This window comes from Chlorocebus sabaeus, chromosome 27 (genome assembly GCF_047675955.1).
Source record: "Chlorocebus sabaeus isolate Y175 chromosome 27, mChlSab1.0.hap1, whole genome shotgun sequence".
In the NCBI taxonomy this organism is placed as follows: Eukaryota; Metazoa; Chordata; class Mammalia; order Primates; family Cercopithecidae; genus Chlorocebus; species Chlorocebus sabaeus.
In genome coordinates, this window is record NC_132930.1 from 24,240,253 (window position 1) to 24,261,438 (window position 21,186).

General features: G+C 35.9%; 1 protein-coding gene across 7 annotated transcripts in view; it reads right to left on the minus strand.

Annotated features, from left to right (window-relative positions):
- TBC1D19 (TBC1 domain family member 19) overlaps positions 1–21,186 on the minus strand; it is a 174,796-nt gene that overhangs the window by 26,638 nt on the left and 126,972 nt on the right. For all 7 annotated transcript variants that reach the window (XM_008017700.3, XM_008017702.3, XM_073012480.1 and 4 more), the window contains 3 exons: positions 19,330–19,414; positions 17,226–17,270; positions 2,351–2,383 (listed from right to left, as the gene is read on the minus strand). In XM_008017700.3, the coding sequence (XP_008015891.1) occupies positions 2,351–2,383; positions 17,226–17,270; positions 19,330–19,414 (163 nt within the window). The remainder of the gene's footprint in view (positions 1–2,350; positions 2,384–17,225; positions 17,271–19,329; positions 19,415–21,186) is intronic.

The following is a 21,186-nucleotide window of genomic DNA, read 5'->3' on the forward strand; positions in this document are numbered from 1 at the left end:
CTATTATTATAAATCTAAGATGAAAGTTTGGAATTTCTTTATTTTAAAAAAATGATGCAAATTTTTTCCTCCAATTTTTAAATATTGATATGTGAAAACCTATAACCTGAATCTGAAGATGTTATGGATTCAATAATTATTAATAAAAGTTTCCAGTGAAGAAATGAAAAGAGAATCTTAAAATAAGCACTTTTATATGAATATACACAATATAAAAGAAATTTACAATTAGTTTTTATTCAAGATGCCACAGTTGTTTATGTTGAATTCCTTTATATAGCTATGAAATGGAAAAGCTTTAGTCCATTATAGATTATATGTAAAAAAGATTCTACATGACTTAATTTTTAATTTTAAACATCCTTCCCTATTTGGTTCTTCCATAAAAATAAATTTAGCTAATTATCTTTTAAACCAATTAAAGACTATACTGTAGGAATTTATGACACCATAATATACTATACACCTACAATAAAACTTCATTAATCTGCATAAATAGAAGAGCAGAAGGTATTTAAAATTATAGAAGAATTCTGAGTAAATTTTTAAATAAATTACTATCTTTTTGGTTTCCTTTTTAATGACAGCCTATCATTAAAGATCTGTATCAATGTTTAAAAGAGATAAGTATTGTAATTTTAAAGAAATATAGTAACTAAAACTGAAATGGCAAAGTACTAACTAGAGTTCCTTAGGGATGATTTGTGATTATTTTTGTATACTGGTTCTAAATAAGTGGTTGCTGGTAAAGTTTTTGTGGATGCTGAAAATAGTTTTCTAAAATAGTATAAATAAATTCTATATCAAACATTTTGCATCATTGTCAGCAAATGCTTTCCCCTTGGGTGTATGAACTGTAGCCTATTTAAATGATCATAAATGTGAATAGGCAGAGGCTGAGTCAATGATATATTTTAAACACCAGAAGATCTTTCTAAAAGATTTTAACTTTCATGACATCAAGTATCCTCCAAATCATTCGAGTACAACTTCCAAAAATGATTTACTTGAAAAATTTTTGCAGTTGGAACTACTAAAGTAGAAAGATAAAAAGGTGAATATTTTTATTATTAGATGTAAAAGTTTATATTATTAATCTTTTTTGGTTTTCTATTTTAAATTCCTCACATTTATAAGAGAAATATGCTGTGAGGTCACTATAACATTACGTACTATGTTATGAAATTTTGGTTGCCCAAGAGAATAAAGCTGAGTACCCTATAATTCAAGCCTGTCACTAACACCAAGTATAGCATAAAGTCCCTAGGTACTTTGACTCTTTTTCATTGAATGATAGTGTTATCTCATTCACCATGACCATCTGATGTTGAACACTGATGTTTACAAAGAAAAGTGTTTACTGAAGATTCTTGGTACAAAGGCGAAACATTAATGTATTTCTGTTCATTCTAAAGGTAGGGGTAGAAATAAAGGGGACAACAATCTTTAATAAGTTTATATGTAACACTTGAAAACTTAAAAATTAAGTGGCATTAAGGTGTAGAGAGTTCTTGCTTTTGCTAATCTTCATAAGCTTCTTGCATTCCTCATTTAATGACACATGAGGCCTCGGAGGCACTCAGAGCTCTCAAGCCTGCACATGCATCTCCCACATGCACCTCAGGTGACTGAATGCTCTGATGTAATTGTTGCTGTGCATATCAGTAGCCTGAAGAAATCATGAGCTCAAACTCAGTGTTGTCCCTTCCTTAGCATCCTTTCTGACCTATTATTTTAAAAAAAACTCTTAAGAGAATTACTTTAGGAATTTAAGCAATCTGATTTTACACCTACTAGAGCTAAATATTAATGTGTATCTCTAGTTTCCATTGGACTAAAAAATGGTAAACCACAGGACCATTTTCACAGTATACTCTAATTCTAATCTGTCAAGCAATCACCACCTAACCAATTATGGTGACCTCTTATTTTTAACATTTTTAAATTGGACATATAAAAATACTAAACTCAACATTTTATTTTATTTTTTAGATAGGGTCTCGCTATGTTGACCCGGCTGGTCTTGAACTCCTGGCCTCAAATGATCCTCTCATCTAGGCCTCCCAAAATGCTGGGATTACAAGCATGAGCCAACACACCTGGCCTACTAAACTCAACATTTTAAAATGTTCATAATAACTTGTGGGTGATTTCCTTAACGTGTAATAAAAACAATAATTTTTAAAAATTAAGCCCCTATGGGAAACCAGCATGCATTTCACTTTATTCTTTCCTTTATAGTCTTATTATAGTAAAATAATTATATCTGTCAGTCATTATTTTTTAAATTGAGAGATAACACTGTATGTTTTTATGGTGTACATTATGATGTTTTTAAAGCCCAACTTACCATACATTGAAAATCCATGAAAAGGGATAACACCTAAAAAAAAAAAAAAGTATTTCTTTTTCAATAAGTAGTAGGCCTACTGATTATTAGGTAAGCTTTAAAGGATTAAAACTGAAACTATACAGGTTTTCTATTTTTTGCTTCAACTTTGTCCATAAATGTCAGAAAGACTTAGTGATAGTAAACGATAAAAAAAATTTTTGATACCTTCGGAAAAGTAAACTAGAGGCTTTAAAACATATATCCAGTTAATATTCTATTGATAATATTGAGAAATCAAAACTGAATATATATGTGTATATATATGTGTATATGTATGTGTGTATATATACACATACGCATACATATGTGTATATACATGTGTATATACACACACACGTATATACATATGTGTATATACATACACATACATATACATATACACACACACAAAACAACAGAGCAAAAACATAATAAGACAGATCACAGAATTAAGTTTAAGAACTAATTATAATGGTCTCAGAAAGTCAATAGATTATGTCCCTCCTGAAACAACTTCACTGTGTATATTAGAATCAAATATGCTAAAAGATAAGTGAGCTTTTCAAGGCACTTCTTGAAAACATTTGCTTTACAGAAAACACTATGGGTGTTAAGTAAACTAACTGAAAATTAATCATGGGATATGGCTTTAGAAGAAATATTGGCAGAAATATGATACAAATTCAGTATAATCTTTGGCAATAATTATACAGAAGTAAAGTACACATCCTTTTCAAAAAATACTCGAAGCCTAACTTGGTGTGCTAAACATCTTCTCACATTCCAAGTAAAAAATTTGAATTTGTACAGCTTAGTTCAAAACAGAAGTTTTGTAATATATACCACCATATAGCTAACACTACTAAATCAGGTTGCAAACACAGCACAGAAGAAAGCTGCTAAGTTACATTTTTGAAAAATAATATAGAAATGCTTTATTCATCTGACATGTTCATAGGCAAAAATTTTGTGCTGGCAGGGGCTTTAGAGGTCATACAGAGTGAGTTATAATAAATGATAGTTCAGTCACAGTTTAAAACATGTCCAGCAATAGCCGAGGCATTAATTACCAATGCAACTCATTACAATTTTGAATGGGTTTAATTTGGAAGGAGCTATTTTCTCATAGTGAGCCAAACTCTGGCTCCCTGAAATTTCTACTTATTATTCTTAGTTCTGACCACAAAGGTCACACGGAAGAAATCTAATTTATCTTCCATGTGAAAACGTTCAGAGATATTTGAAGACACTACTCTGTCTCCTGCCCCATCACCATCACGATTTCTTGCTCCAAGACTTTATGAGTTTCTTTAATTTTTCCTTAGATGAGGTGGTCTTGAACAGCTTCCCTATTTTATTTTCTTCTGAACAAGTTACAGTTCAGTGCAATCCTTAAAGTGAGGTGACTAAAATCTCTAATCATTTTTCCTCCCTATACACCCAACAGCTAAGACAGTGTACTTGGACAGTTGTTCCTGGACCTCAGTAAAGGGTTATATTTTTATCTCGATTATATTTCTTCTTTGGTGAACCACTCCAGTTAGAGATAATAATCCTGAATTCTTATTCGGTTATCTAATGCATTCTCTAGTTTTCCTGATTCTACAAAACTGAAAAATTTGATAAGTATACATGTCCTCATCAAAAGCAATATAAAAATGCTGAACATGACAGGGTGAAGACTAGAACTATCAGTAGAAACTCCTTTCATATTGATATCAATGCATTATCAGCACCCTATTGCGATAAGGGCATGGACTGGATGTCAGACAGACTCGGTTGTGTTCATCTGGTTCTGTCACTTAAGAGTGTGTGTGTGTGTGTGTATGTGTGTGTGTGTCTTTGCGTAAGTCTCTTAACTTCTCTAAGCTTTAGTTTCCTCATCTGTAAATCAGAGATAACACTAGAACTCACGTAATATGATTAAATGAGATAACAGTTGTAGCTTAGCCATTAATAAATAGCTTAGGGCCTACACTATTTATTTAAATCGCTTAGGCTATTATTTATTAATAAACAAATGTTAATTGTTGATGTTATCATTTACAAGTTAGTTCATACTTCTTTGTTGTTTCTAGAAGCAATTTTATCAAAAATAGTATGAGAAGTGCCAAATTATTCTGAACTGGTACGCCAGGCCAACCATCTGCAGAATTTTGTGCAGCACTGCTTTAAGCTCACAAGTTAAAATTCTCAGGATTGACATTTTCTCTAGTCTTCTAGCACACAGATTCATGTTCTCCAACTTCTGCCAAATCTTATGTTGTGTATCAGTTTTCTTATTCCTCTCTATATGATTAGCCATCCCATTTTCAAAATTTCCTCCCTTTTCAAGTGTTTAACACTTAATTGTAGACTTCACTTTCTCCTCACTAGGAGGCTGACGCCACTGACATGGACTCCTTCCTTTGTCTATTCTTCATATTTCATCTGTTTTCTCACTTACAGTCCAGAGGTGGATGTATACATTTTCTTTTTCACCCAACATCTTCATCTGTGCTCTAAATCTTGTTTCCTTGACTTTCACAGTGACTGGCAAGCAGCGGTCAGGTTTGCAGCTTGTTTATGTGTGGCCTGTCAGCTAAGAATGGCTTTTACATATTTTAAAGGATTACTTCAAAAACAACAAAGAATAATATGGGACACGGACTGCTTGTGGCCAGCAAAACGTGAAATATTTACCATCCGAGTGGTTAAAGGAAAAGTCTGCTTTGGACTCCTGCCCCATCAACCATCCCTTCCTCCTTGCTGCACGTGCATCATTCCACACGCATGTGCTGTGTCCCTGCGATGTGCCAGACACTGTTCTAAGAACTGTAGCTGCCATTTTATCAGGGACAAAACAACCATAATAAAAATAAGTGAATATATGTCAGATAGTAATAAGTGCTATGAAGAAAAATAATGGAGAGAAGGAAGACAAGGCCAGGCTAGGGCAGAGGAGGACTTACTGATAAAAGAGGCCTGAAGCTGTGGAGGTGAGAATTACCTGATAAGGGTGACCTGGAAGCCATAGCTTCATGTGATGATTGTCATAAACAGGGTTACCTTTACTGAGGACAGCTGGTCTTCAGCTGGATAGTGGTGGGATCTGTTTTTTACTCCTCTAATGAAGCAGAGTAGAGGCAAGGGGTGGGTGTATCTTATCAAAGTAATCATATCCTTAGTCTTTCCTATTTCACTGCATCCTTTCAGCCAGGGATGTTACAAATATTCTTATACATAATAATAAGAAGAAATAAGAAAGAAGAAGAAAAACTAGGAAGGAAGGAAGAAGTAGTAGTAGTCAATTTTTTTCCCAGATCCTACTTTCCCATCAAACAAATCTCTAATCTCACTCATTTTCTTGAAGCCAGACTTAATTTTTTTTAAAAACTATCTATATTCACCTCCTCTACTTCCTTATTATGTATCTTCAAATGCTTGCAAATGGTTTCCTATCCCTACGGATGTAACTTCTGATTGCTAAATCCAGGGGTTTCCCTTCTTTGTATGTTGTACTTAATGGCCTCACACTCAAACTTGGGTCTACCATCGCATTGATGACACTATGCAGATCAGGCTTCTTGTCCCGCAGAAACTTTTGCTGCTCAGTTTTTTGTGAGTGTTTGTTTTGTTTCCGGCAGTCCTCTCTTCTGTGCACTCCTTCGATATAGCTCCAAGACTCTGCATACTTGTTTTCTCTCTCGCTTTACCAGTATTCTCATTATCAACCCATAATACTGACTTTAAAAGCCCAGTATCCTCAGGCTCCTTCTGGTCTCTATTTTTGTAAATGACTCACCAACTCCCTAGTCATTCAGGGAAGAAACTTTTGAGTCATTTTTGCTGTCTTGTTCTCCCTTAGCCCTTATACCTAAATGTGATTATGTATCTCTCCTGTCCCTTTTGGATAACAACCACTTAACTCTTCAGTCTTCATTCCTCCTTTGTACCCCACAAGCACTGCTCTAATCTCTCCAAATTGATCGCCACCCCTTCAGCCTCTGGGTGCAGGACAAGGGCTATAGGCAATGTTCTCCTCTACCTCTGGCCCTGTCCCTGCCCTGCTCCTTCACAACTTTAAACAACAATCTTCCTAGAAAGATCTCCCTGATAGCCTTGATCCCTCCCTCCCAAGCAATTCATTAATCAATCCTCATGTTTCAGTTGATTTGCCCTCATTGATTGAGGTACTACTCCTTCTCACTGTGCAATTCTGACTCCAGCACTTTCTACCTGTGTACGCTTAGGTATGTTACTTAACCTGCTTCCTCATCCATAACTGCTTTTAGACTAAGGCACAGTAGCTTGAGCTGAAGGCTCTGTGACCCCCCTCCGGCTGTACCCCTTACTCAGAGCCCATGTTTCTTCCAGACCACATCCCAGGTACCCAAGACTCTGAAATTCTGAGCCCAAAGGCTCCCAAGACAACTTCCAGGGCCTGCATGTTCTCTTTGGTGGGGAAGAGAAGAGAAGAGAAGGTATACACCTCCTGATAAATGTGTATACCTCGGGACAGAGAGGTGGCCAAAGGCTGGCTATTTATGGAAGCTGTGAACAGAGGTTGGACCTACAGGCTTCTGTCCATGAAGCCTGTCCAAGGTGTGAAGTGGAGCCACAGATGAGAAGTGGGTGGGGATACCACAGGCTAGGGATGGATGAAGAGTCGGAGAATTCTGAATTCAAACCTCGCCTTCCAGATTGTTATCAAAGTATACGTATCAAGGAAAGAAAATAGAGTAGTCTTTATCAGTTTATGAGTCTAATTTATAACTTTTAAATATTTTGACTTATGGTAGGTGGGCCTCTATTTGTACTCCTGCTCTGGGCCCAGCAAAGGTTGGAGAGAAACTTACCTTCATTAATCAAGTGGGAACAATACCAATGAGGTGGTGATGATTAAATATTATTATATATGCAATATGATTAGCACAATGTTTGATACAAAATCAGTACTTAACTGTATTCCTTCCCCTATCTTACTGTCATTTAAACATTTTTTATTTTTTTCTCTCCCAGTAGAATAAATCCTTTGAGCATAGGAACTGTTTTTTATTCATGTATCTCTATATCCAGAGACCAAGCACAGTGCCCAGAATATAACAGGTACTCAATAAAGGCTTGCAGAATGAATATATGCATCTGTAGGGAGTCTACCACTATTATTTTCTAACCTTTTATTTCCTTTCCTACTGCCATGATCAGAATTCTGTCCCTAATAAGCTCTTACCTATGGTTCTGTAAGAGCCTCCTAATTGGTATCCTTTCCTCCAAACTCTCAGGTCTCCAACCAATTTTTGAAATTAGAGAGCTCAACTTATCTTTCAAAAATATTAATAAGACCATGAAAAAGATCTTTACATCCATTGAGGATTTACCACTATTTATCCATCTACCGAATATTTGCTGAGCTCCTACTCACCTAATTAACAAATACTTAAAAACCTACTCTGAAGCCTCTGGAGATATTAAAATAAATATGACATTGTCCCTGTATTTATAGAGCTCACACTCTAGCCTTGTAATATAGGCTAAGTGTATACACAGTAAAATTCAAGACCTTTGATCTGGCCTTAAACATTCATGATTATGTCCTGCAACCTGAGCTACATCTGCCTCCCCTTGGCATACTCTCCTAACTCCATACACTCTGTGGTATAGTCACACCAGATTATTTATCATCACCAGTATCACCACAGTTTGACAGCTCTGAACTTGAGAATTCTTTATCCTAATTCTTTATCCTACTTAGCCATCAAAACCTTACTAAGGTCAGCTATAACCTCAGACAAACATTTCCTGGTCTCTTAATCATAATTAAATGCTCATTCTTCTGCATTCTCATGGCACTTTGTTCATATTTCCAACACTATGATTTCACTGTGTTTTGTGTTATAATTAGCTGTTTAACAGATTGTTCCTGAGGATAGGAAATACATTTTATTCATCTGTGTATACAACTCATGGTGCCACATACATAGTTGATGATATACATCTTTGCAGAATGAAGAGATGAGTAAATCATAGATACAGAAGCAGCAAGAGAAGTATTGGTATCTAGTTAGGAGATCAAAGTTCAATTGTGGGCTTAACACAATTCCTAAGGGTAATGTGAGGAATGTCATCAAACCTCCTGAGCTTCAGTAACCTGCCTGACACACAAAGGGACTATGATTGCCTCTGATGTATCATCTAACTCTAAAATTAGATGTTAACAATTAAGTCTAGAGGAAATGCGGAAAAATTTGTGAGACTTGAAGAAACAGTACCTATAAAGATTTTCTAATAGTAAGACTCTTTAACAACTTAAAGGCCCTTTGCATTCTAGCAACCAAAAAAAATTAAAAACCAGATTAGAAGGTCAATATTCCCAATGACACTATAGCCACCAGCTTCAGTTTCAGGGAACATCTAGAAGGAGAGCTCAAAAAATATCTCTTCTTCAAGTCTTTCTCTATATTCTTTGGTTGAGTCTCTTTTTCTTCCACCAATCTGTTTTTACCTTCCTTCTGCCTCTGCTGTTTCATGTTATTTCCTTTACTAATTATAAACTTTTAACAAATAATTACAAAGTTTATCTGTCTTTTCTAACTTTTCTACAATAAACATGTTGACATGTGAAAGAAAAACTCAGAGAGAAAAATAAGTTAATAGAACGCATATTTTGATGCCTTATAAAAGTGTAAGTACATATTATATCTTTCTAAATACTAAATCTCAAAGCAGATTGCTATTATATAAAAACCTGACAGTCTTACTTAAAAAACACTTTTGCCTTCCTCTTCTAAGCCACTGCACTGCAGAAACATTTCAACAAGTGGCTAAGGTAGTCAGAAATGAAGACATTATTATCATCATTATTTTTGTCTTATAAAAATATTTATTAAGGATCTGCTAAGTGTAAGAATATCCTAGTTAGGACAAGGCACTTTTAATAAGGAAGCTTACAATAAATTAATTAGTGAACTACGAAGCAGCAAAAAGGGATGCAAGTATTAAGATGAGTCATGTTTAACCACTTTTACTACATTTCCCCCAGGTTCTGAAATCTATAGCTTCTCTTTAAGTAGCTAGGCTACAAGCTATTTGAAGAAATAACTATATTTCATATTGTGTATTATCTTCAGCATCCAGCACAGTGTGTTCCGCAGGTGAGATGCTCAGTAAATGTTAATCATGGAAATTTGAGCATTTATAAATATAATCAAGTTTTACAAATAAAATACTAAAATATAAAATTTATAAATAAGTAATTAAGATATAGGACAGAGGGCTCTTGATAACTCAATGTTGAAAGAATAAACGACCAATGAAGTTATACAGACATGAATTTGAATCCTGTGTGACTCTGGACAAGTTACAAACCCTTGCTGAAACCATATTTTCATTTCTGAAAATGGAGATAAACAAGATCAACTTCATTGGGTTGCACTACAAAGCACAACAGAGTTAATCTATTTAAAGTGTGCCAGTGTTTAGTCCACAGCAGATGCTCAATAACCCATAGCTATTTTATGTTCCCAGAAGGGAAAGTGCCACATTTACATATCAGCTTAAACCTAAGAAAATCTTTTTTTGTCAGTATCAGATAAAGGTACACTTCAGCTAATCCAAGATTAGCCTGGGCTTAAGGCTCCAAAAAAAGGCTACACAGTCTGCTTTGTTGAAGGACGAGTCAGATTCTGGCAAACAAAATCCAGAGGCATAAGAGGCAGTGAAGAATCCATTAACACTGTAGGGTGCATACCACCTAGAACATTTCTTTGATCTTAGGGGTTGTCATGTTCTTGGCTAGTTTTTCAAAATCCTTCCCTTTGCCTCTCATCACTTCAGCCTTTCAAGGGTCAAGTTTCATTCACCTGGCTACCACCCAAGAGCATGTTTCCAACAGGCGTCAGGATGCTTGGGGCACATCTCATATTTGGCCTCAGAGTTCTACAAGTCTGCTATGAGTAATTATTTTCAGATTCTAGCCTTTCCTTATGCATCTGAAGAAAGTCTAAAATATTAACTGCCTATTCCACTCAATGTGAATAACTTTATAAAGTGATGATTTATGGGCCTTTGACAAAGCTCAGAATGGCAAACATTGTCAACTAAAATAAATCTTGAACTAGATGAGATATAAACAGTAAATATGACTCAGAAAATAATCCCCAAATATTAACATGCTTTGCACTTATTAAATATTTTCTCTTCATTTCCTCATTGTCTCTATTAATACTTAGCATTTATTGTTGTATCATAACTTGCCCATCTGATTCACTTCAACTTCACCCCAGTTGAAAGCATATTATTACTTAGTACAGTTTATTTAATTCATTTGTTGAAGTAATCGTTTCCTCTGTTTATTCTCATTCCACATGTAGCCTACAGGTCAGTAAGAATAGAGATTGGGACAATGATTAAATTGTTTTCTAGTTATTTCCATTATCTTTCTGAAATAGAATGTCACATTATGGTTTTGTTACTTTATTTCAGTAGTTAAAATTTCACAAAACATCGGAACATAATCGTATTTAAATATCAATCTGAAAATCTTATTTTAAAATTTTAATGAGGTTTTCATTGAAGTCTAAAATTATACCTCAAATGAATTTTAGAGTATGAGATATTTTAAATTTATTTAATTAATATGGTTGACAAACTACACTATTAATCTGACACTTGCAAGAAGATTTAAAATTATGTACTTTGATTATTTTTCTTCTAAGAGCCTTATATAATCTTTGTTGTAAGGGGCTGTCCAATGTACCGTAGGATATTTATCAGCATCCCTCTCCCCTGGCTGACAACCAAAAATGTCTTCAGACATTGCCAAATGTTTCCTGGTGTGTGTGTGTGTGTGTGTGTGTGTGTGTGTGTTGGGAGAATTGCCCCTGGTTGAGAATTACTGCTCTAGAGTCCTGAAACTCCCTTACCCAATATTCACTGACAACTGTTTTCTTCTGTCATGTGGGAAACAAATGGTATTAACAAATTTATGATGGTTGTTTATCATTTGTAACTAAGTCAGTCAGATATATGTGTATTTTTCCTACAAGTCTGGTTTCCTTGCTTCTATTCTTATTCCTCTGTATTCTGTGTTCATTCTCTTATTCATTCCCTCACTTAATCAATAATGTTTCCTGAGCACAGACTTTATGCCATGCATGATTCTAGGTGCTAGATATGTTGGTCACCAAAACTTATTAAGGTCCTTGTTCTCTTGGAGCTTACATTCTAGTGACACTTTTATTCTACACAGTAGACACGATGATCATTTAGAAGTATTAATCAGGGTTGGGCATGGTGGTTCACGCTTATAATCCCAGAAATTTAGGAGGCTGAGGTGGACAGATTGCTTGAGCCCAGGTGTTCAAGACCAGCCTGGCAACATGGTAAAATCCTGTCTATACGAAAAATACAAAAAAAATCAGTCAAGCATGGTGGTGTGTGCCTGAAGTTCCAGCTACTTGGGAGGCTGCGGTGGGAGGATCACTTAAGCCCAGGAGGTCAAGGCTGCAATAGTTCATGATCGGGCCACTGCATTCCAGCCTGGGCGACAGAGCAAGACTTTGTCTTGGGGGGAGAAAAAAAAAAAGAAAAAGAAAAAGCATTAATCAGGAATTGGAGGAGAGATGTCACTGAGAAGAGTGGAGTAGGGAACTCCCAATCTCCCATTCCTCCATTAAAGCAATGGTTAAGCTGGCAGGAACTGTTGGAATCAAACTCTGGAATTTAATAAAAACTTACAACAACCAGGGGAATGTTTAGTGAAGAAAGAACTTTAGTAAGAGAGCATATGGCATTTTAATTTGCCCACCTATCATACCCTACTCCCCAACTTGGTAGCAGCCATGAAGACCATGGCTCACATTCCTGATGCAGCTTGCTGGTACCAGGGGGATCCTGTAACAAAAAATTGTGGTTGTGTATTTTGACCTATATAGTAGCTACCTGAAGGACTGGCTCAGGAGATTGCCTTCATTTTATTTGCCTCATCCTTGAGCTTTTTCAGGACTGACATGGCCTGCCAAGAGGCATTTGTCAAAAGCATTTAAAGGAAAATATATACTAGCTGCAGCCACCTACGGGAAGGAATAAAAGATGGGAGTGGTGGTATACATATTGAAAAGCCTGGGGAGAAAGAGGCTGGGGAAGGAGCTACTTGGGGCATGGGGGCTTTGAAAAGCATCTGTGTATACAGGGGAATCTAAAAAATACCCGAGAAGACCTTAGGCTCCATCTCTGACTACCTTTTAGGCTCTGTGCAAGCAGGAAGTGAAGGCTAAGGTAGAGTTGTAAATGGCCTGGCTAAGCTTTGAAGGAGTGCCCCAATACCCAGCCAATCTGCAAAGACTGAGAGAGTGTTTTTTATTTTTGGTTCTAGATATTTAAGAAAATATCTGTGAAATCACTAGCTGACTGTTACTCTAGTAAAATAAAGACTTCAGTGAGCATACAAGATGAAAAATATCTTTATAAAAATATCTGTATAAAATATCTTTATAAAAATCTTTATAAAAATAATTTAGAAAAGTCACTAAACAAACACCTAGAACCCACAACAAGCAACAACAATGAATTATTGGGGAGGGGGACAGAGAGACTCCCATTTCTAGTGATACCACAGCATTATATTCAAAATATTCCATTTTCAACAATAAAAAAAATTACTAGGCATGTGAAAAATAAAAAAGTATAACCCATTCATAGGAAAAAATTAATTAAAAACTCCCTGAGGAAGCCCAGACATTGGACTTACCAGACAAGACTTTAAATCAACTATCTCGCTAACTGACCTAGCTCCATCTACCTCTTCTACCTCACCTTGTATCAGTCAATGCTTTGCTCACTATTGCCAGTCACACTGGCCATCTTGGTGAGCTTCAGACCATCAAGCTTATTCCTGCCTTCAGACATGCTGTGTACTCTCTTCTGGAACATTCTCCCATTTTGTTGCATAGTTCACTCCATACAGTCTGTCTATTCATATTCCACCTCCTCAGAGGCACCTTTCCTGACTACTTAATCTAAAATGGCTATGCTCATCCCAACTTCCTACAATTTTTGCTCCCTTTCATTGTTAAGTTCATCACTCTTTGAAATTACTTTCATTCATTCATCCTTTGTTGACTGATTTATGATTGATTGATTTTATTTTCCCCTTACTAGAAGGTAAGCTCCTTGGCAACAGGTGCTTTATTTGTATCATTTACTGTGGATCACCCTCCTATAACAGTGAGCTAGGCTAAGTAAATGCTTATCAAATGAACAAAGATGATTTATATGTGTTGAATAATAATAAAAAATATAAAAAGCTTATAAAATTCTTCTGAGAAGTCTCCCTCAGTTCAGAAATTTTGCTCACTAGCTGTTCGGTGAATCTACTAGAGGAAATCTGTCCATTGGTGATGCTTCAAATGAAGTGAGAGAACAAAATGTCTGATGCCACCATGGCCTGTCATTTCCTTCCCAGGGAAGGTAATCATAGGCATGTTGGGGGTAGTGGTGAGAAAACCTCTGCCTCCCTGTAAGCACTGGCTTGGTCAGGGAATGAGTGTGTGTCAGTTAGCTGCAGGCTAACCTCTATGTGTGGTCCCCTGAGACCAAGAAAGCCAGAACAGTTTTGGTGGTAGCAGTGACAGAGGTGTCAAGATTTCGAAGTAGTACTATCTTTGGCAGAGGTTCAAAACAGGGTGGGTAATATAAAAATGCTGCTACATATTGCCTTGAGCTTAAAATAAAAGCGGGGACAGTAGATTGACTGGTCTTTGTCTCTTCTTGTTCTGAAACTTCAGAATCATTGCCCAGAGAAAAGAGTCCTTCTTGATTCTGGCAAGTTCTGAAACCACCTGAGAGGAGAAATGATTCTGTAGAACTAAATTTATGAACAGCTGTGGGCTTATCTCAATAAGGATTAAACAGTTTTCATTTTGGATGAAAATCTTTCTAGAACCTATTATATACATCTTCTACCTTTTCATTATATTAACTACTTTCCTTTCTTCCCAAATTCACTATAATGAGCTCAGCAACATCTTCCCAGGCAGTAGGGCATCCTGATAAGCATGTTGCTTCTGAAGCCAGACAGCTTGGATTCAAAGCTTGGCTTTGTCACTCACCTGTTGGGCAGGTTAACACTCTATGCCTCAGTTTCTTTATCTGTAAATAGGGATAATATTAGTACCTTCCTCATAGGTTCTTGTAAGGACTAAATGAATTAATACATGTCATATACTTAACACATTGCCTGGGATATAGTACTGCTTGGAAAATGTTTGCTGCTGCTGCTATAACTATACTGTTACAATTATTACTACAGCAAGTTTTTTTTTTTGGTGTCTTGAGCTCGTTATAAAGATGATAAATTACAATATGCTGCAACCTAGTGATGCCTTCTTAAAGGGCACAGCATTATTGGCTTTTACATCAAATGGCCCCAGACTGATTTGCTGGAGTGGTCTAATACGCTGTTTTACAGCTCTTGTATTTTCCTTTGTGAAGTCCCCTTTTCACTTCTCACTGTTGTTGCTAATTTTTCATATCTATATCAGCCTTTTCCATGCTTCCATTTTTGCAGGAGGCATAAAAAAGAGTTAACCAATTTGTTAGACATGTGTGTTAAGTAAAAGCTAATATATTCTAAACTAAGTTGAAAAAACTCTTCTATGGATGGAGAGAAGAACTTGAGTCCATGGACAACTCTTTTGACTATTCAGAGGTATTTTATTTGTTATTGTTTCTTGCTTCTTAGATAAATATAAAAAGTTACTATAAAAGTAAGTTTCTGGGATAATAGATGTAACAATGGTAATACATAAAGTTAAAATTAACAAACCTCTAATTGAGTTCAAATAAATACTCATTACAGTCCTATTACATGCTAGATACAACAAAAATGAATGATATGGTTCTGAACTACAAGAAGCTTGCAATTAAGAAGAGGAGATAAAGTATAAACAAACAATATCAAGATAACATAGCTAGAGATACTAAAGATTTTAGACTAGGTATTACAGGAGTCTAGAGGAAGGGCCCTTAGCCTAACCTGGGGATTTTAGGGAAAGCTTCCTGAAAGAGGATCATGCCTAAACTGAGCTTGATGACAGCCAGGTGAAGAAAGGTTAGATGGGCTATTCTAAGCATGGAAACATGAGAAGTGATGAGACAGGAAGCAGCATAGTGCTTTCGTGAGAGTATGTAGCTGTGGGTATAAATAATAGAGTTTGATATTGCTGTGATTTAAAAATGAGATGGGAAATGGTGGGAAATGAAGCTAGGAGGTAGATTATAGGGAACAGATTCAAGAGGTCCTCATATGTCATGCTGAGAAGCTTGAATATTACTTGTTAAGAGATGAGAAGCCATTAAGAACACTTGGAAAAAAATGGCAATTTGCAGATTTTCACTTTAGATGTATAACTCAGTGAGCAGTGTAAAAGACAGCAAAACTAGAAAAGACTGTGGGAAGAGGGACCAGTTACATGGTTGTTGCAATTAACAAGCTAGAGATAGTAAGAACTGAAAGGAGACAAGGCAGCAAGGATGCTGTGGAAGAGAGGGTCCCAGATGTATTTGGAAGATAAAATCGGAAGGTCCTGGCGACTTATTAGATGAGTTGGGGACAAGGTGCAGAGAAATCTAGGATGGCCTCGAGTTACTAGGAAGATGATAATTTAACTGAGGGAGAAATAGGTGGGTTTTTGTTTTTTGTTTTTTAATTTAGTTTCTTTTTTTTCTTTTGGGGGGTGGGCATAGGAGGATAAAATAGTGAGTTCAGGCTGGGACATATTAAGCCTGAGGTAATTATGGGAGAAGTACGAACTGGAGATATTTTAGAGTAATTAACAATAGATAGAATCACGAAAGCAAATGGCAGCCCCTAGATAAAAGTAAGAAAAGAGAAGAGCAGCAGAACAACAGTGAGATATCAAAAGAGGGACAGAGGTAGATGGCCCATGAAAGAAACTGAGACTCCATATTGAGAGACACAGGGAGAGAACAGCACCATGAAAGCTAAAGCCACGTATGAGTTTTAGATATAGTGGTCAGTAAAGTTAAACACACTCATAACAGCTACATTTTCTGAGCACTCACTACATGTCAGGCACTTTGTGGTTTTATATATCATATCTCATTTAATGTATTATCCACATGGTACAGATGATGAACCTGAAGTTCAGAGAAGTCATGTAACTTACCTGAGGTCATAGGGTAAACTGGCAGACCTGGGATCTGAAACCAGGTCTGCTGGATTACAAAACCCATGTTCTTAACTCTGCTGGAGTAAAATAACTTCTTGAAGATGCAACTTAGTATTATCATAAGGACTGCTATATATTGCTTTTCCAAGAAGCATATCTTAAAACCTATCTAGTAATCTCAAAATAACATTTAATGTCTAATGAGGTCATTATGTATTTGATCACTTTATAACATCAAAATAGGTGATTTCAGTGATACCTTTTAATAATCTTTTTATTTCATAAATACTACACTGGTCAAATTATGAGAACAATAAGGTGCAATACAAGACAATCCACTCAATTGAGTAAAGCCCAGCTCCAATAAACCCAAAAGGAAGGTCCTCATTGGACTAGCTAGTGTTCTCCACAGGAAAACGAAGTGCCTTGGACTTAGATCTAAGCATCCTCAGCTCTCTCACAGGTTTACTGTTGGTCCCAGGGACAGTCAGAGAGAGTATGCATAATTTAGCACAAACCTACCATAAATGTGGAAGATTTCATTAAATTATACATTCTACGGAAGGTTTATTTTAGATAATAAATGATTATCCATTAAAGAGAGAATACGAAAGTCACATTTCGATTATAAAAGTTGTAATTTTTTCACTTCCCACTAGAGGAAGCAATAGCATTACTCTTACCATTTGGTGGGTAAAAGACAGCATATTCTTCCAGTCCTAGTTTTCCTATAAGAGAAAACCATAGAGGATTTCAACATGATTAAGTAAATAAATCTTTAAAAATCAACTTATTTTGTGAATGTACTAACAACGGAATTTTAAAAACTACTGTAAACTGATATGTCATTTCATGATATGGAATTTAGTTAAAAATTTACCAGCCAATCTTTTGGTATTAGCAAACTCTTTCATAAATTAAAGTAATACGAACCTAAGTGCAACAGAAGCAACACAAAACAACCAAAAGAACAAACACTTTCAAGTTCCTTAGGCACTTAAGAAGAGAAATATCTATTTATTATGCATAAAATTTTTTGCTAATTATAAATAAGTCTAATCTATTCATTAAAGCAAGTCTTAAGCTTTGCAATACTGTGTTTACATCTTTATAGAATGTGCTGAAAGTTAAAAATTAAATGACCAGCTGTATGGTGGTCATATTTTCTGAATACCAGAACAGTTAACATGATTTCAGAATGGGGCTGAATATTTGAAATCAGAATTGTCTCAGAAAAGTAAAGTATATTCACAATAATCAAATATTTAACAGAGTTTTAAAAAGTATCTTTCCTTCAAAACTCTGAAAAGTTCTCAGTTTTTTCCACCTTCCACTAATATCTTTAAATAGCTTTTACCTTGACAGTTTTTCTAACACTTTTGAGTTTATTGAAAAGTTACTTGTATTTTTGTACTGGGCTAAGAGTAATATTTTTAGTGAAAAAAAAAGTTCTTTTTATTTTTGTTAGGGGTGGTGACAGAGATGAAATGAAGAATAAGAAATGTGAGCAGTTCAGGTTAGGGTGGAGACAAAAAGGATTGATCTTGTGAGCAAGAAGAGAATGGAATAATGAATAGGTAGGTAGGTAGGTAGATAAAATTGATTACTGGACTAGGTGCTGAGAGGCAAACCCTCAACCATGTGGTTTGTAGTCCAGACTAAACCATGAAACATTAGGGTATATTTGCTAACTTTTCTAGCATAGACTTTAAGTGTTTAGAAGTTCAAAGGAGAGAGAAATGGATGATGGGTTGGTGGACATGGTGAGGTACAGGCTAGTTCTTCAAGGAAATATGATTTTTAAGACTGGAGAGTGGGAAGCCTTCCATATGCAGGGACTATAGGGAGGCTAGAATGAATATGGGGTATTGTGGAATAATCAGGGAAGCAAAGTTAGTTAGGTTAAGACAGTATCAACTGGTAAAAGGCCTTAAAATCCTGGCTGAGTTTAGAGGTGAGCTCAGTAGATGATTAAGTTTACAATCGGTTTTTCAGCAGACGACTTAAAGAAACAAATAAAAGGTTTCCATAAATTGAATTTAGAAGCAATGGACCTCAGAAAACCTTAAGTTAGGGGTAGCCCAAATCCAGCACAAGGTTATGTGGCCTCTCCTAGGGTAGGAGGTGGAACAATCAGGCAGATAGTTCAGACATAAAAGATACAGGAGAAACAGTTTCTTTTTTCGTGAAAATGGCAGAATGACCATACACAATGAAGTCTGAGCTTTCAGTGTTATGTGTTCACTATTTAATAAAAAGGAAAAGTTGGGAAGGGCATTCAGCTGAAGTTATTTATATCTTCAGATGATGGCAGGATATTGATATTTTATAAGCAGCTGGTGATAAAGAGGAGAAAAATAACTAAACTAGAAATTGGAGAGCTAAAAGCATATAAATTATATCAAAGTTTTAAGTGTGGTGGAGCATTTTGAGAGAAGAAATATAGATTTTTTAAAAAGTAGAAAAAGCAAATCTGTGTTATAAACTCATAGAAAGAAAAAGAAAAGTCAACAGATAAGATATAAAAACAACAATAAATGGTAGAGTACACAGGGAAGACAGAGAAAGTAAGTTGAAATGCTGCTTCTGGGAACCACTTTCCCATGATTTGTGATAAATTACTTGGGCACTGATTTGAGGTATGAAAGGATGATTATGGTCATCTGAGAGAAATCTTAAGTAACTTATAGTAAAATAATTTGGCAACACCACTATCTCCAAAAAAAAAAATATTCTTGGCATGATTATGTAAGTCTTAATACTTCCTTAAAATTATTAAAAATTTACCTCTTATGTATGATTTTGGTGGCGAGGCACTGTTGTATGCAAAGTGACTCAACACAGATGTATCCCGGGAAAAACAAAGTAACACCTGAATATAACATTGGAGAAAAAAAAGCAATTAAGCACTATTATAAAACTAGGTAATTCATTATTTCCTATTCAGGAGGCATCCTTCAAGTTCAAGTACCATGCCTTGCAGTGGGAAGAATGCCCTTTATCGGTATACCTTTGGTAAGCATTACAGTGGGATGCCAAGTTCTTCCAAAGAGTTCTCACCATTTGCTACCTCAACTTTGAAGAACAGAAAATGCAAACTGCTAACTAACAGTTGATTATTCTCTTGTGCTTTCTATCTGGACAAGAAAAACACCTGGGAGAAATTTAACAGATGAAAAATGTATGGAGAAGACCCTGAGTAACTATTGTGACATAGAGAGATCTGGGAAGTGCAGGAAATGAACTTGACTCATGCTGGGATGCATCAGGCAGTTAGGCATGTCAGGGTGGGAGGGAAGGCAACTCGTGGTACTTAGAAAGGATAGCAGCAGCAGTAGAACAAGTGGTTGCCTAATAAAGGGTAGAAGCTAAATAGGGTAGAGTATGTCAACCCTACGTGGAGATGAAAATAGGCACAGTAGAAAGTCAGGAACCAGGATGTCCATTAGGAGGTACTAGATTGAGGACACCAGCCTGGAATTTGGGAGCAGGAGTCCAAGACCCAGTAAGGCCATTAGTGACAGGAAATCTGAGTCCTGGTATTAGAAGATCTGGGATTCTAAAAATATTACCAAGATAAGAATTCAAGATGACTGAAAAGGCAGAACAGGGGCACAGAGTCAGGGCTGAACTAGCAGCAAGAGTGAAGGCAGAGGAAAAATCCTTGTGTCCAAGACACAAGAAAGGGGATACGGCTTTGGAAAAAAGGATAGGTAATGGAGACTGGGCATCAGTCAGGTTTAATGGTGGAATGCGTATCAACCACTGCCACTGCATTGTTTTCATTATATTTTAAATGACTACATAAGTGGTACATATTAATGATAAATTTAGAAATATAGAGTATTGGCTGGGCACGGCAGCTCACGCCTATGACCCCAGCACTTCGGGAGGCCAAGGCAGGAGGATCACTTGAGCCCAGGAATTCAAGACCAGCCTGATCAACATGGTGAAACCTCATTTCTACTTTTTAAAAAAATTAATTTTAAAAATAAAGAAATATAGATGATCAACAAAAGGGGAAACAGCCATAATCCCATCAGTCTTAATAATTTGAGATATATCCTTTCAGGCTGTTTTTTAACATACTCATACATATAATTTTTTCAAACCAAACAGGATTATACATAGTTTCCTTTCACTATTGTAAGATAAATATTTCCTACACATTTTTATGTTGTAGAATATTCCACTGTATGAAAGAACAATAATTTATTTAACCTGTATTGTTGTTGAACATTTAATTATTTCCACTTTTCCCCAACGACAAACAACACTAGAGTGAATTTACTTATGGCTAAATATGTACACCTTTAGTTATTTTAATTCCAAAAACTGGACCACCTTTCTGGTCAATTGCTTTGGGCATTTTTAATTGAACCATGCCTCTCCCACATTTTCTCTATTTACTTCTGCCTGACTCCTGGGAGCTGTAAGATTTACCTACACATATTCAACCTGCCATGCCTTTTACTTACTTTTATCCCCCCTGTTCCATTCTGGATGACTTCCTCAGATTATTTTTTAGTCAGTTCACTAATTCTCTTCTTCTGCCCCTACTATGCACCAGGTACTGTTCCTTGTGTTTGGAATATATAAAAGGAAACAAACAAAACACCTCTTTTATGGAGTTTAATTATGATG